Source organism: Hippopotamus amphibius, chromosome 1 (genome assembly GCF_030028045.1).
Source record: "Hippopotamus amphibius kiboko isolate mHipAmp2 chromosome 1, mHipAmp2.hap2, whole genome shotgun sequence".
Lineage (NCBI taxonomy): Eukaryota > Metazoa > Chordata > Mammalia > Artiodactyla > Hippopotamidae > Hippopotamus > Hippopotamus amphibius.
The window spans coordinates 60,338,842-60,354,410 of record NC_080186.1 but is presented as its reverse complement, the minus strand read 5'-3'; the positions used below and the strand labels follow the sequence as shown (position 1 = coordinate 60,354,410).

At 37.2% G+C, this 15,569-nt stretch overlaps 1 protein-coding gene across 12 annotated transcripts in view; it reads right to left on the bottom strand.

The window, feature by feature from the left end:
* The window catches only part of DDAH1 (dimethylarginine dimethylaminohydrolase 1), a 237,923-nt gene that overhangs the window by 38,609 nt on the left and 183,745 nt on the right, over positions 1 to 15,569 (bottom strand). For all 12 annotated transcript variants that reach the window (XM_057714358.1, XM_057714395.1, XM_057714429.1 and 9 more), the window contains one exon: positions 728 to 827. In XM_057714358.1, coding sequence (XP_057570341.1) covers positions 728 to 827 — 100 coding nt within the window. The remainder of the gene's footprint in view (positions 1 to 727; positions 828 to 15,569) is intronic.

Genomic DNA, 15,569 nt, shown 5'->3' with positions numbered 1-15,569 from the left:
AGCTGCTCATTATCAATTAAAAATTACTATTGATAGTCTTTTTATCAATATAACTAGAATGAATCTAGTGACCCAGATTTTAGCACATGACTTTACCAAAACAATAATAATATGATCATAAAGAGCTGGAGAGGTTAAATGCTAAAATTACCATTTCTTTAGTAGCTATATTATACGCATTGTAAAAACTGATTCCAGTTAGATCAATAATAATATCAGCTGTTTATATTTTGTTGAGTTCTGCTATTATTCATTTGGCATTAAGCCAAGCCAATTTGCATTGTAAATTATTTACATTTATCTTGCCATCTGGGAAGAAAATTATTTGTAAATGACACATCTTGAATTAAGAGTCTTTCAAATACGGACCAGATATACTGTCACACAATGCAAAACTATGCAACTCATAAACTAATGTTGTAGAAGAACACAGTAGACATAATCTATAAAATGATATATATATACTGACAACATGTAAAATATGCAAATAGGTGCAACACAAAAGTACTAAAGGTACTTTAATATTCAATGAAAAAGTATTCAATAACCCAAATAGTGAAATGATTATCTTTGAATGAAAGGTCATTTAAAATTTTCTCTCTTTTGTGCTTTTCTGTATTTTCCAAATTTCCCTTACTTTGGTAATTTGAAAAAAATTTAATTAAAGAGGGGATATAGACCAGGTATTAGAAATATTTTTACATGGAAAAAATAAGTATGACTCTACCTGTGAATAAGACATCTCCACCATCTAATGTTGCATTTTCATCTTTCATCTCTACTATGTTGAGCTGAAGTTTTTCTAATGCTTCTTTCATCATGTCAACCTGTTGAAAATAAAATGATTCCAATTAATATTACACCATTTTCGAACAAGAAAACCAATCATCTAAAAGTTCAGAACACAGAATTCTGTTCCCATGTTCACATATGCACATATACACATGTACACCCTTATGAATATGTGAATGTGTGTAGTACAGTTTGGACCAGCCATGATCATTTGCAAGAAAAGAAATTATTAGAAATTGTCCATTTTGCCCCCTTCTAGTCTAAGATCAAGTCAACGTTATAATTCTTTTTTTCTGTTGGAGTCTGACTACTTAGAGGACACTGTTGAAAGTATGACTAATTCAGGGCACAGGAGTCAAGGAAGGTGGGAGGCAGAACACCCAACCTTCCTACCCTTGCCAGAAAAATAAATTTAATTTTAAATCTTAAGTCAGCCAGTCAGTCAGAATTGTACACACACAGTAATATGTGGAAGTAATATCAATGACAATAACCAATAACTTGAAATCTCAGTCCACTGGACAGTCACCGTTTTCTATTCAAATATTTTCTAAAATACCAAAACATCTCAGGCTTCTCTGTAAATCTGAACTGTTATTTAAATTTAACCTAGGTCTCTGGAGAAGATTAACAAATAATTGTAATCAAACCAAAGAATACCTGAAAACGAATTTCAGGGACTGTCTATGATTCCAGGCTACAGTCTAAAGCACAGAGATATTCTGGGCTGAACTAGGGGACACCTGTAGTAAGGTTTACATTAATACAAGAAAAAAATGTAAGGCATAACAAATGCCCTTTGAAGTTCACAACTGAAGTCCTTCCAGCAGCTCAACACAACAATTTATTTCTGAAGGTCTGTATAACTTTTAACATGGTAAAGACGTACACTGAGAAGACATGAATTAAGAAGCGTAAGGGAAAAACAAGAGATCACATGACACTGGGAAAAGCAAAAGTTCTGCCAAAATACAGCATGCCCAGTACACACAGTGAATCGTCAATGAAGAGTTTAGGAGACAGAAATAAAGCAGAGTAACTTCTAAAGTAATAAAAACATGTAAATACTTTGACAGCAAGCCTGACATTCTATGCAGTCAAAAAAAATTAAAGAGAATCCAAAATAAAATAAATATATCATCTCATCCTTGTCCAGGAACGTATGTAAAAATTCCACAAACCAGAGTGACTCAGAACAATAAAACGTTATTTCCATGGATGAGATGGTCTTAACATAATATATACATCTAGTGACCTCTTTTAACATTAGAATAGGTTTTCCTACACAACAGGAAGTGGAATCGTTGCTATAGCATAAAAAAGCAAGACAATATTTACTATGACTTGTTGGGCTACAGTGAACCAGGGAAAACATGCAACTGTTTCCTTCCGGCATCTGCCTCTGTGTCCATGGAAAATTCATTGAGTTTACAGAAATCATGAGAACTGAGCTACTGTTACCTTTTGTTTCTATTATGAATGCTACTGCTTCCATTATAAGTTAACATTTCAAATATTACTAGGAATTCAGCAATAACATGAAAAGTTTATATGTAATATCTCAACTCAGGAATTTCATTCAACTCTTAAGAGAACCAAGAGAATTAAAGAGAAGTAGGGAGGCTAGTAGATAGCAGTTTCAGGAACACTGCACTTCTTTGAAAGTCCAATGTCTTTCAAATTAAAGTTTTAGAGAATACAATTCTTGCGGTTTCTTAAAAGTTAAAACAGCTGCACTGGCATGAGAAAAGCTGGCTTTTGTGTAAGGGCAGTACTTTGAAAAAAATATGCAGTCACATCTATATAAACAAAGTCATCAGGATAGGCGCATACCACAAACACGGATGATACTATTACTTTCAGAGGTAAGGGTATGGACAAGGTAAAAAAAATGTTTTCAACATCAAGTAAACAGTTTTGAGAACTGCGGGACTGTATGGCATCAGATGGGCAATGCTAACCCCAGTGAAACTTCTGGAGAAGAAACAAGAGAGGCTGGACCCGGAGGCTCCGCTCCCCTGAGAACCGCATACTCTTGGCACGGGGGTTCCGTGAAGCAGACAAATTCAGCTGCAAACAAGGCCCCACGTTGCCCTGACACACGGTCCCATAACAAGCCAGCTATTCAGGTAAGTAGAACACTAAATATAATTATATAAGCGGGAATTTTTGCCGGAAAAGGTCCAAACCATGAGCCTTCAAGAAAGCACCCATTCTATGGTTTCATGGCTATAGTTAATGTTGACTTCATTAACCTTCAAGAGGAAAAAAAAAAAAAGACCAAAACCACACCCCCCTTTCACTGAGACAGTAACCTTGCAGAGTGGAAATAAGCATTACTCAGGGTGGAGAGAAACTGTCAGAACAAACAGTATTAATTCCAAAGGCTGAGTTGAATGGGTCATTTTAGCCCATGAAATTAGAAATAAAAAGGGCAAATTAGATAAACAACCTTAATTTAAACAATTATATTATTTTCATACTCTTTTCTAAAAAATATACAAGAATTTCTTCCTTCCCTTTTCACCCTACAGGCATTCTTTTCTTTTTTGGAACTTATTTATTTTTGCCCCATCTCCTCCCACCCTTTGCTATAGATTCCTTCCCTGGCCCCAGGGGGTTCAGGCCACCCCCTGCTGCTTCCAATCACCCAACCCACACATCTAGAGCTGGTACTATTTTTGAGGTAATTATCTTTTTCTTTTCTTCTTCCCTCACTCCCTTTCTTTCTTTTCTGGAGTAAAAAATGTTAAAAAATGTAGAGTTCTTGGGATTACACATGCATAGTCGCTCCTGGGAATGTTTGTATAGTGTAGCGTTATGATCCAGGGCCTGGGGTTCAAATCCCAGCTCTGCTACTAATTAGCTAAGTGACCTTAGGTTGTTTAACTTTCTGAGCCTTGGTTTTCTCATGTTTAAATGGGTAGTTACTGAGAAAACCATAATCCAAAAAGAAACATGCACCACAACGTTCATTGCAGCATTATTTACAATAGCCAGGACATGGAAGCAACCTAAATGCCCATCAACACATGAATGGATAAAGAAGATGTGGCACATGTATACAATGGAATATTACTCAGCCGTAAAAAGGAATGAAGTAGAGTTATTTGTAGTGAGGTGGATGGACCTAGAGTCTGTCATACAGAGCAAAATAAGCCAGAAAAAGAAAAACAAATATTGTATGCTAACTCATATATATGGAATCTAAAAAAATGGTACTGATGAACCCAGTGACAGGGCAAGAATAAAGATGCAGATGTAGAGAACGGACTTGAGGACACAGGGGCAGGGGAGGCGAAGGGGAAGCTGGGACAAAGTGAGAGAGTAGCAATAACGTATAGACACTACCAAATGTGAAATAGATAGCTAGTGGGAAGCTGCTGTATAACACAGGGAGGTCAACTCGATGATGGGTGATGATTTAGAGGGCTGGGATAGGACGGGTGGGAGGGAGTTGCAGGTGGGAGGGGATATGGGGATATATGTATAAATGCAGCTGATTCACTTTGTTGTACAGCAAAAACTGGCACAACAGTGTAAAGCAATTATATTCCAATAAAGGGCTTAAAAAAAAATAAAATGGGTAGTCATAATAGTACCAACTTCCTAGGATCCTCCTGAACATGAAATACATGTAAAACACAGCACATGACAATTGCTCAATAAATATTAGATATGACTTGTTATTTTGATGAAAACCAGCTTGTGTGACAAATACTTGTACTATGAAACTGACCCACAAGAGAAAAGCTGTTGCTTTCTCTTACATTTGGATGAGTTTCTTGTGTTTTACCACCTTATGACAGACCCCATCTACTTTCTAGTGAATTAAAACTACAGTCTTGTCTGCAAAGCCAATGTAAAGTCAGAGTACATAGGTTGAGGACACATTTAAATTTAAATCATTCCAATTTGTTTTCTTTCCAGCTCCCGGAAGTTGTCAGGCTATGTGATAGACTTCTTGTATATTCTCTCCCTTGAAATAGCCCTTTAGAGGTATACACAAGGTGGGGAGTGGGCTTGTCTGGTAAGATGTCACACAGCACTCAAAAGAGCATCAGCCAAGATGATACAGAATAATTACAGTTACTGAAGACATTACACTCTAAAGGGCCCATCTAAAGAATTCCCTCTCCTTCTCAATGCCTGGTCTCCTTTTCTTACCTTTTCTGTTCTACTCTCTTCTTACTTTCTTTTATGGCTCTCATTTCTGTTCCCTCATTTGTCCTATCACGTTTACATTATCATCCTGCCTTCTCACTTCACTCCTTTTGGGTTCTCATAGTGAATAGAAACAACTGGGGATTTGAATAACAGCCTCTATCACTTACTAGCAATATGACTTGGGATGAGTTAACTTCTCTGAGCCCAAGTTTCCTAATCTACAGGTGAGAAAATGTGTTCTCTCTAATGCGCGTTATGTGAGTAACAAATAAACACATAAAGTGCCTAGTTCAGTGCCTGATACATTGTGCTCAAAACCAGTAGTTGCTGGTATCATTAGTATTTTGCCCCAAATTAATTCAGTGCTTTGGATTCTGGCTACCTTTCAAAAAAATAAAAATCAAAATAAAATATACCATTTGCATCATTAAATAAAACATCATTTGATCCCAACTCTCCTTTTTTAAAATTTATTTTTATTTTATTTTATTTATTTTGGCTGCATTGGGTCTTTTTTTTTTAAGATTCACTCATTATTTATTTATTTATTTATTTTTGGCTGCATCGGGTCTTCGTTGCTGTGCATGGCTTTCTCTAGTTGTGGAGAGCCGGGGCTACTCTTTGCGGTGGTGCACGGGCTTCTCATTGCAGTGGCTTCTCCTGTTGTGGAGCGTGGGCTCTAGGTGCTTGGGCTTCAGTAGCTGCAGCATGTGGGCTCAGCAGTTGTGGCACATGGGCTTAGTTGCTCCATGGTATGTGGGATCTTCCCGGAGAAGGCTCGAACCCATATCCCCTGCACTGGCAGGCAGATTCTTAACCACTGTGCCACCAGGGAAGCCCCCCAACTCTCCTTTTCTTCTTGCAAAATTCCCCCCCAAACACAAAATACCAAAAAAAAAAAAAACACCTTACACATTTTTATTGGCAATGTATTGAATATATTCCATAATAGTTTGCAATGCACCATAATTAGTTTAATACTCTTCATTTAGATGCCAATATTTTCCAGTTAGACCCATCCAAAGTTGACTTTGCTGCATATTTTCACATCCACTTTGAACGTTTCATATCTTCCCTTTGGATGCTGTGAATGTGCTCACGAGGCCTGATGAACGGTTCTGTGCTGCCCTCCATTAAGAACCTGCACCCCCGTTTGCCAAGCCACTTTCCTTTAGCTGCTTCTGCCCAATGGACTGCCAGATGTTCTGACTACAAATGAGGCCCTTGACATTGGTCTGTCGGCAGCTGACAAATCTCAGTCACCCACGGTTCTACCCTGCACTGGGAGCTGTGCTGTCAGCACTATTACTGTGTTTTCAATGCCCATCCATTTAAATGTTCTGAGTCCCTTTTAACTCATCACATTGTAAGAGCTTTAAAATTATCCTGTCATCCTATCCATACTCTGACCTCGCTCTGAAGAGCTGAATGGCAGCAACATAGCTTTGTTGGTAGTGAGATGGCTTCATTTTCTCAACTTGTCACGGACTTTGTTTTGCTGTATAATGTTAAGTGTGACATGTGGATAACGCTGAAGAAACCACTCAAGAAATGGGTGTGATGTCTTCAGTGCATCATGATGCAGCTGGCTTGGAACCTGCATCGAAATTACACTGTATTGCTCCTGGTCACACACAAACTTTCATTTGTTTATGCCATCTTTTTTTTCTTTAACTATGCACCTCTTCACATTTTATTTATTGATTTATTCGTTTGTTTATTTATTTATTTATTGGCTGCGTTGGGTCTTCGTTGCTGTGCGCGGGCTTACTCTAGTTGCGGCGAGTGCGTGCTACTCTTCATTGTGGTGCGCGGGCTCCTCATTGCCATGGCTTCTCTTGCTGCGGAGTATGGGCTCTAGGCACATGGCCTTCAGTAGTTGCGGCACACAGGCTCAATAGTTGTGGCTCACAGGCTCTAGAGCACAGGCTCAATAGTTGTGGTGCATGGGCTTAGTTGCTCTGAGGCACGTGGAATCTTCCTGGAGCAGGGATTGAACCCATGTCCCCTTCATTGGCTGGTGGATTCTTAACCACTGCACCACCAGGGAAGCCCCTGTTTATGCCATCTTAATGTTCTTTGTTAATTAGTACATCTTTGATCACTGTGGCCACTTGGACTAGTACATTTGGCTGACTTAATTCCATATCATGCTTTCACATGTATTTTCTCATTTGATGAACATTTCAAGTTCAATAAACATTTAATGAATGTCAACTTTTTAAAAAAACCAAGCTGCAAAGATTAAAAAAACCCCACAAAACCATAGTTCTTGTCCCTGGGAAGCTAAGGGACAATCTAGTAGGGCAGATATACCTTATGAATATACGTGGAGCTCACGTCTTCTCTTTCCCAACTCTGTATATTTAAGTCTACTGGCTATTACACGATCCTATACTAAGGTGACTCTGAATTCCATGATCTCCTCATATCAGAGATAGATGACATTTCTGTACGTTAGCACCCTAGCATGCTAAGGTGTGGTGTAATATAAAACGCTAAGTAATATGAACAGGATGTATAAACCACACCAGGAATATTCACCAAGGGTGGCCCACATTTTAATTACCACCCTTCAACTTTGGGATGCCTTAGATTTGCTCAGTGGTTTATTCCTTAACTTTTCTACATGTGTTAATGAAATTACTAAAATTAACCAAAACTACCAAAAATAAAAGATCAAAGAGAGGTTTAATATACTAAATGAATCAAACTTAAAAATTCCTAAATAAAAACATATTGAAATTCTCTTCAATATTCTAATTTTAGGAAAAAGTTTTTAGGAGGAATTTAGTTACCAATGAAAACAGCAAGCATGCATATAGTCCTCCTATGTGCCAGACACTCTACTAAGAGCTCATACTAGCTTCTCTAACCTTCATAATCCAATGAAACAAGTACAAACATTATTTCTGTTTTACGGATGAGGAACCTGAGGCAGGGTAGTGACTTGCCCAGGGTCTTATAGCAGCAGAGCTGAGTTTTGAACTTAGCTTTACTCTGAAGTTTGTATTCTTTCCTATACAATTTGTCACTGACAAAAAGATAATCTAGCTATCTACTGTGCATTCAAATGAAAATTAATGTTAGAAACAACTGTGAGACCCTACAATACTCTTAAAAACATATTATGTTCACTTTGATCTATTTGTTTAAACAAAAATGTGGACTAAGATATTCTGGAGGAAGGCAGGGACAGAGCTACAAATTTTCAGCAATGTGAACTTGGTTTGGTTTCTAAACATTCTAAATTTTGTTTTCCTAAGTGTATACGAACTAAGGCTACTGAATTTGAGGAGCCATTACTTCATCCTTCCAATTTCTAGATCAGACTAAGAGGAGTTATTTGCAGAAAAATCTTTAAATAGTCAACAATGTATTTTAATTATAGTGAGATTACAAAAGCATGACATGTAGATACACTTCAAATCAAGACACCATACATACTCCAAACCAATTCAATCAATCTAGAGAGATTCTGAGAAGGGTTTCTGCCACATTGGGAAGTATGGTAGGCAGAATTCTAAGATGGTACCCAAGACAGCCACCCCCTGATGTACATGCCATGTACAAACCTCTCCCTTTGAGTGTTGAAAGGACTTGTAAATATGATGAGATATCATTCCTGTGATTAGGGTACATTTCACGGCACAGGTAAAGATATTTTGTAGATGTAATTAAGGTCCCTGATCAGTTGACTTGAGTTACTGAAAAGAGTGACTATCTTGGGTTGGCCTGATATATTCAGGTGAACTCTTAAAAGTCAGAAAGATGTTCTCTTACTCTTCTGGAAGAAAGCAAATGGCCATGTTGGGAACAGCCTATGAACGGGATCTATGGGGTGGCCTCTAGGAACTGAGAGCAACTCCCAGTTGATAGCCAGCAAAACCCCAGGGACCTTAGTCCTACAATCCCAAGGAACTGAATTCTGCCAACAGCCTGAATGAGCTTGGAAGAGGATCTAAGCTCCAGATAAGAACACAGTCCAGCTGACAACCAGGTACGCTGTGCCCAGACCTCCAACCTACAAACACTGTAAGATAATAAATGGGTGTTCTTCTAATGCTATGTTTATGGTAGCAGTAGAAAACTAATAGAGAAAGCCCCAAATTTAAACAGATTTTTAAAAAATGTATTTAAAAAGGCCTTCGGGCAGAAGCAAAATGTTGAACCAAATGTTCATTTCCAAGTTGTTTGTTCAGAATATGGTGCAATAATTCTTAAAATGTTCCTAAGAAATTCCAAAGAAAACAATGTTTTAAATAAGTTTAGGATTCCAGATCCACAAACTTCCTTAATCCATTATTTACTGAAATGTACAATTAAAAAATTTTTAAGAACTTTTACTGAGATATAATTGACATACAATAAACTGCATATATTTAAAGTGTACAATTTGATATTTTTTTCTTATTAGTAATGTATATATGGCAATCCCAATCTCCCAATTCATCATTCTCCCCCTCCCCCCCAGTTTTCCCCCTTGGTGTCCATATGTTTGTTCTCTACATCTGTGTCTCTATTTCTACTTTGCAAACCGGTTGATCTGTACCATTTTTCAAGATTCCGCATATATGCATTAATATACGATAATTTTTTTCTCTTTTTGACTTACCTCACTCTGTATGGCTATAATTAAATTTTAAAATGAAAAAAAGTTGCAATTCTGTTACCAATTTAATACATGCTTATGAAAATTAAAATGATAAAAGTATATATGTAAATAGTAATACAAAACAAAACTTCCACTCTTATTTTGTCTCATTCATTCAGTAAATATTGAGTGTGTGTTGTGTGCTAGACACCACGATAGACATTGGTCAGGGGCCATCAAAAAACAGACATGACCCCTGCTATATAGTGCCCTTAGGGTAACAGACATTAAAGAGTCACACAAATCAATATATAGTTATATGTTATGATAAGGGCTATGAAGGAAAACAATAGTGTGCTTTGGGAAATAAGGGGGATACATGATTCAGCGGGTTAAGGAAGGTCACTCTAAGGAAGAGACATTTAAGCTAAGAAATCAAAATGATAATAGTAGTTATTTGTTCCTGCTGGTGGGTCATCTGGAATTCTTTCTTAGAAATAAAAAGCGTTTCTGGATGACCCTCAGATTATAAACAGCTCAACTTAGTCTATGAAAAATTAAGGAAGGGCTTACTGTATAAGGAAAATATTCAACAGAACTAGAAATTATTTAGTACATTAAAATCTTCAAAAGTTATCAGTCAAATAAATGTCATTAATCCTGTGATTATTTTGGGAATGCATAATATTTTAGAATGGTCAACATGCATGAAAGTTTTTAAACCACCTAGTTCATGTCCCTCTTACTGCACTTTTGTAATAATAACTGTTACAAACAGTTGTACAAACTGATCCCTTTTCCCACAGATTATTAAACATCTATTGCATTTTTCCCATTGATTTCTTGGATTTCTAAATTTACTGGTTTATTTATTATGACAAGTTCTAAAAATTAACTAGGATATTTAGCATCTTGGTTTCCATATCTGTAAGATGAAGGGGCAGAGCTTAAGAATGAGGTCATTTCCAGCTCTAGATTTCTAAGAGTTGTAGTCTCAAAACAATTTTTGGCATTCATAAATGTGACTCTAACTGTAATTCTGTTTACCTCCCAGAGAGTTTACTGAAAATACCCCAGATGGTTATCCATGAGTAAAGTAATCTGGTATTTAACCAAATTTAATCAGAAGCAAGAGGCTGGGGAATTCCCTGGTGGTCCAGTGGTCAGGACTCCATGCTTCCACCGCAGGGGGTAAGGATGGGTTTGATCCCTGATTGGGGAACTAAGATCCTGCAAGCTGAGCGGCCAAAAAAAAAAAAAAAAAAAAAAAAGAAGAAGAAGAAGAAGCAGCAGCAAGAGGCTGGTTATATGGATGTGTGGGAAAGATAAGACTGGCCCAAAACTGGATTAAAAAATCCAAGAAGAATGGGAACCTCAGAAGTGAGCAGAAGGATTCTGTTGTAGTGGGAAAAACTGTATCTAGAAAACAAGGTGTGTACAGGTCTTAATGCTAACTTATGATACTCACATTTTATTTTATTTTTTTAAGTAACTCAAGGTACTGCTTTTCACCTGCCAACAGTGACAATAATTATACTATGCAAAACATGGATAATGCCTTTCCTATGTGAAGACACATGTCAGGCCCTGCTTTGCTGCTAACCTCTGCACACTTTCTCATATCCATATAAAGTATAGGAGATTTCATCAACTTTGGGTTCAACCCTACACAATCCCCAGAATCAATCATGACCTGAAAAAGGAGTATCTAATAAGCTCTAGGCCAATGTTCTGGGACTTAGCATTAAGTCAATCTTTATGCTTTGCCCCATTTTAGACCATATACACCTGGGTACCGCTTTGATTCTTTTCCCTGGAGTCCTGTTCTAGTAACTTATCCCAGTCTCCTCCTATAAGTTGGGTCCTTCTCTGTGCTCTTCCTAAAATGTGAGGCTTGGTCCTACAACCCAGCACTGTAGATGGGCTTTCCAGGATCACTACATGCAAGTGATCCTTGTCATCTCTCTCCATCTCCTCAACATACGATCAGCATCACCAAGGTCTAAGGAATCCACCTCTTAACTACTCATAACTCTGGTCCTCTTTTACAATTTAAATGCCACAGGCTTAACTTAGCATCATTAAGTAAAATTTATTAAGCTCTTTCTAAGTGCCAAGCATTGTGGTAGGTGGTTTTACATGGATTATCTCATTTAATAATGTCACATCCCTTCAGGTATCTCCTAGTCTAAGACAGTAATGGCAGTTCCATCCCTCTTGGCCAGACCTGGTGCAAATGACCTAATTTTGGCCACCGAGGAGAAATCTGTTGAGAGGTTCCTAGAGGCATAGAAGGAAATATAATCCCATTTCTTCCTTTGGACTTTGTCCTTTCTCAATATGGTACCTAGAACTGGACTGGTCTGGGTCCTTGATAACATTGTGAACTGATAAATCAACGAATCCTGGAGCCTTGAAGTTCCGATATATGAGATTTTTCATTTCTGTAATCAATTCGATTTGAGGTTTCTGTTAGCTGCAGCTAAAAGCAACTCATTTGCTTATATAACAAAACTGACAAGAAGTAGCCAAGGAGTTCATAACAAGACCACATTACTAAAATTCATTAAATTCTGATGTAGAAACAACTACTAATGGAGGATTTTTCTTTCTCTAGGACTACTCCATGACTTGCCATTCAACAAATTACACACTGTGCAAAGACGTCACTTTAAATCGACAGTAACATGATAGTAGGAGACTTTAACACCCCACTTACATCAATGGACAGATCATCCAAACAGAAAATAAATAAGGAAACACAAGCTTTAAATGACACATTAGACCATCTCGACTTAACTGATAATTATAGGACATTCCATCCAAAAACTACAGAATTCACCTTCTTCCCAAGTGCACACGGAACATCCTCCAGGATAGATCACATCTTGGGTCACAAATCAAGCCTTGGTAAATTCAAGAAAACTGAAATTGTATCAAGCATCTCCTCTGACCACAACACCATGAGACTAGATACCAATTACAGGAAAAAAACTGTAAAAAATACAAACACATGGAGGCTAAACAATATGTTATTAAACAACCAAGAAATCACTAAAGAAATCAAAGAGGAAATCAAAAAATATCTAGAAACAAATGACAATGAAAACACAACGACCCAAAACCTATGCTACGCAGCAAAAGCAGTTCTAAGAGGGAAGTTTATAGCAATACAGTCCTACCTCAAGAAACAAGAAAAATATCAAATAAACAACCTAAACTTACACCTAAAACAATTAAAGAAAGAAGAACAAAAAAACCCCAAAGTGAGCAGAAGGAAAGAAATCATAAAGATCAGAGCAGAAATAAATGAAAAAGAAAGGAAGGAAACAATAGCAAAGATCAATAAAACTAAAAGCTGGTTCTTTGAGAAGATAAACAAAATTGATAAACCATTAATCAGACTCATCAGGAAAAAAAGGGAGAAGACACAAATCAACAGAATTAGAAATGAAAAAGGAGAAGTAACAATGGACACCGCAGAAATACAAAAGATCATGAGAGACTACTACAAGCAACTATATGCCAATAAATTGGATAACCTGGAAGAAATGGACAAATTCTTAGAAAAATACAATCTTCCAAGACTAAACCAGGAAGAAATAGAACATATGAACAGACCAATCACAAGTATGGAAATTGAGACTGTGATTAAAAATCTCCCAACAAACAAAAGCCCAGGGCCAGATGGATTCACAGGCAAATTCTATCAAACATTTAGAGAAGAGCTAACACCTATCCTTCTCAAACTCTTCCAAAATATAGCAGAAGGAGGAACACTCTCAAACTCATTCTACGAGGCCACCATCACCCTAATATCAAAACCAGGCAAAGATGTCACAAAAAAAGAAAATGACAGGCCAATATCACTGATGAATATAGATGCAAAAATCCTCAACAAAATACTAGCTAACAGACTCCAACAGCACATTAAAAAAATCATACTCCATGATCAAGTGGGGTTTATCCCTGGAATGCAAGGATTCTTCAATATACGCAAATCAATCAATGTGATACATCATATCAACACATTGAAGGATAAAAACCATATGATCATCTCAATAGACAGAGAAAAAGCTTTCGACGAAATTCAACATCCATTTATGATAAAAGCTCTCCAGAAAATGGGCATAGAAGGAAATTACCTCAACATAATAAAAGCCATATATGACAAACCAACAGCCAATATCGTTCTAAATGGTGAAAAACTGAAAGAATTCCCTCTAAGAACAGGAACAAGACAAAGGTGTCCACTCTCACCATTATTATTCAACGTAGTTTTGGAAGTTTTAGCCACAGCAATCAGAGAAGAAAAAGAAATAAAAGGAATCCAAATTGGAAAAGAAGAAGTAAAATTCTCACTCTTTGCAGATGACATGATATCATACATAGAAAACCCTAAAGACTCTACCAGAAAACTGCTAGCACTAATTGATGAATTTAGTAAAGTAGCAGGATACAAAATTAATGCACAGAAATCTCTTGCATTCCTATACACTAACAACAAAAAAAGCAGAAAGAGAAATTAAGGAAACTCTCCCTTTTACCATTGCAACAAAAAGAATAAAATACCTAGGAATAAACCTCCCTAAGGAGGCAAAAGACCTGTATGCAGAAAACTATAAGACACTGATGAAAGAAATCAAAGATGATACAAACAGATGGAGAGACACACCATGTTCTTGGATTGGAAGAATCAACATTGTGAAAATGACTGTACTACCCCAAACAATTTACAGATTCAACGCAATCCCTGTCAAATTACCAATGGCATTTTTCTCAGAACTAGAACAAGAAATCTTATGATTGTATGGAAACACAAAAGACCCCAAATAGCCAAAGCAATCTTGAGAAGGAAAGATGGAGTTGGTGGAATTAGGCTTCCTGACTTCAAACTATACGACAAGGCCACAGTGATCAAGACAGTATGGTACTGGCACAAAAATAGAAAGGAAGATCAATGGAACAGAATACAGAACTCAGAGGTAAACCCAAGCACATATGAGCACCTTATCTTTGACAAAGGAAGCAAAAATATACAATGGAAAAAAGACAGCCTCTTCAATAAGTGGTGCTGGGAAAGTTGGACAGCTACATGTAAAAGAATGAAATTAGAACACTTCCTAACACCATACACAAAAATAAACTCAAAATGGATTAAAGACCTATATGTAAGGCCAGACACTATAAAACTCCTAGAGGAAAACATAGGCAGAACACTCTATGACATCCATCAAAGCAAGATCCTTTTGGACCCACCTCCTAGAATCATGGAAATAAAATCAAGAATAAACAAATGGGACCTCATGAAACTTAAAAGCTTTTGCACAGCAAAAGAAACCATCAACAAGACAAGAAGGCAACCCTCAGAATGGGAGAAATATTTGCCAAGAAAGCAACAGACAAAGGATTAATCTCCAAAATATATAAGCAGCTCATGCAGCTTAATACCAAAAAAGCAAATAAACCAATCCACAAATGGGCAGAAGAGCTAAACAGACATTTCTCCAAAGAAGACATGCAGATGGCCAACAAACACATGAAAAGATGCTCAACATCACTAATCATTAGAGAAATGCAAGTCAAAGCCACAATGAGGTATCACCTCATACCAGTCAGAATGGCCATCATCACAAAATCTAGAAACAATAAATGTTGGAGGGGGTGTGGAGCAAAGGGAACTTTCCTGCACTGTTGGTGGGAATGTAAGTTGGTACAGCGACTATGGAAAACAGTTTGGAGGTTCCTTAAAAAACTAAAAATGGAACTACCATACGACCCAGCAATCCCACTACTGGGCATATACCCAGAGAAAACCATAATCCAGAAACATATACTGTAATGTTCATTGCAGCACTATTTACAATAGCCAGGACATGGAAGCAACTGAAATGCCCAACAACAGATGAATGGATAAAGAAGATGTGGCACATACATATAATGGAATATTACTCTGCCATAAAAAGGAATGAAATTGAGCTATAAGTAATGATGTGGATAGACCTAGAGACTGTGA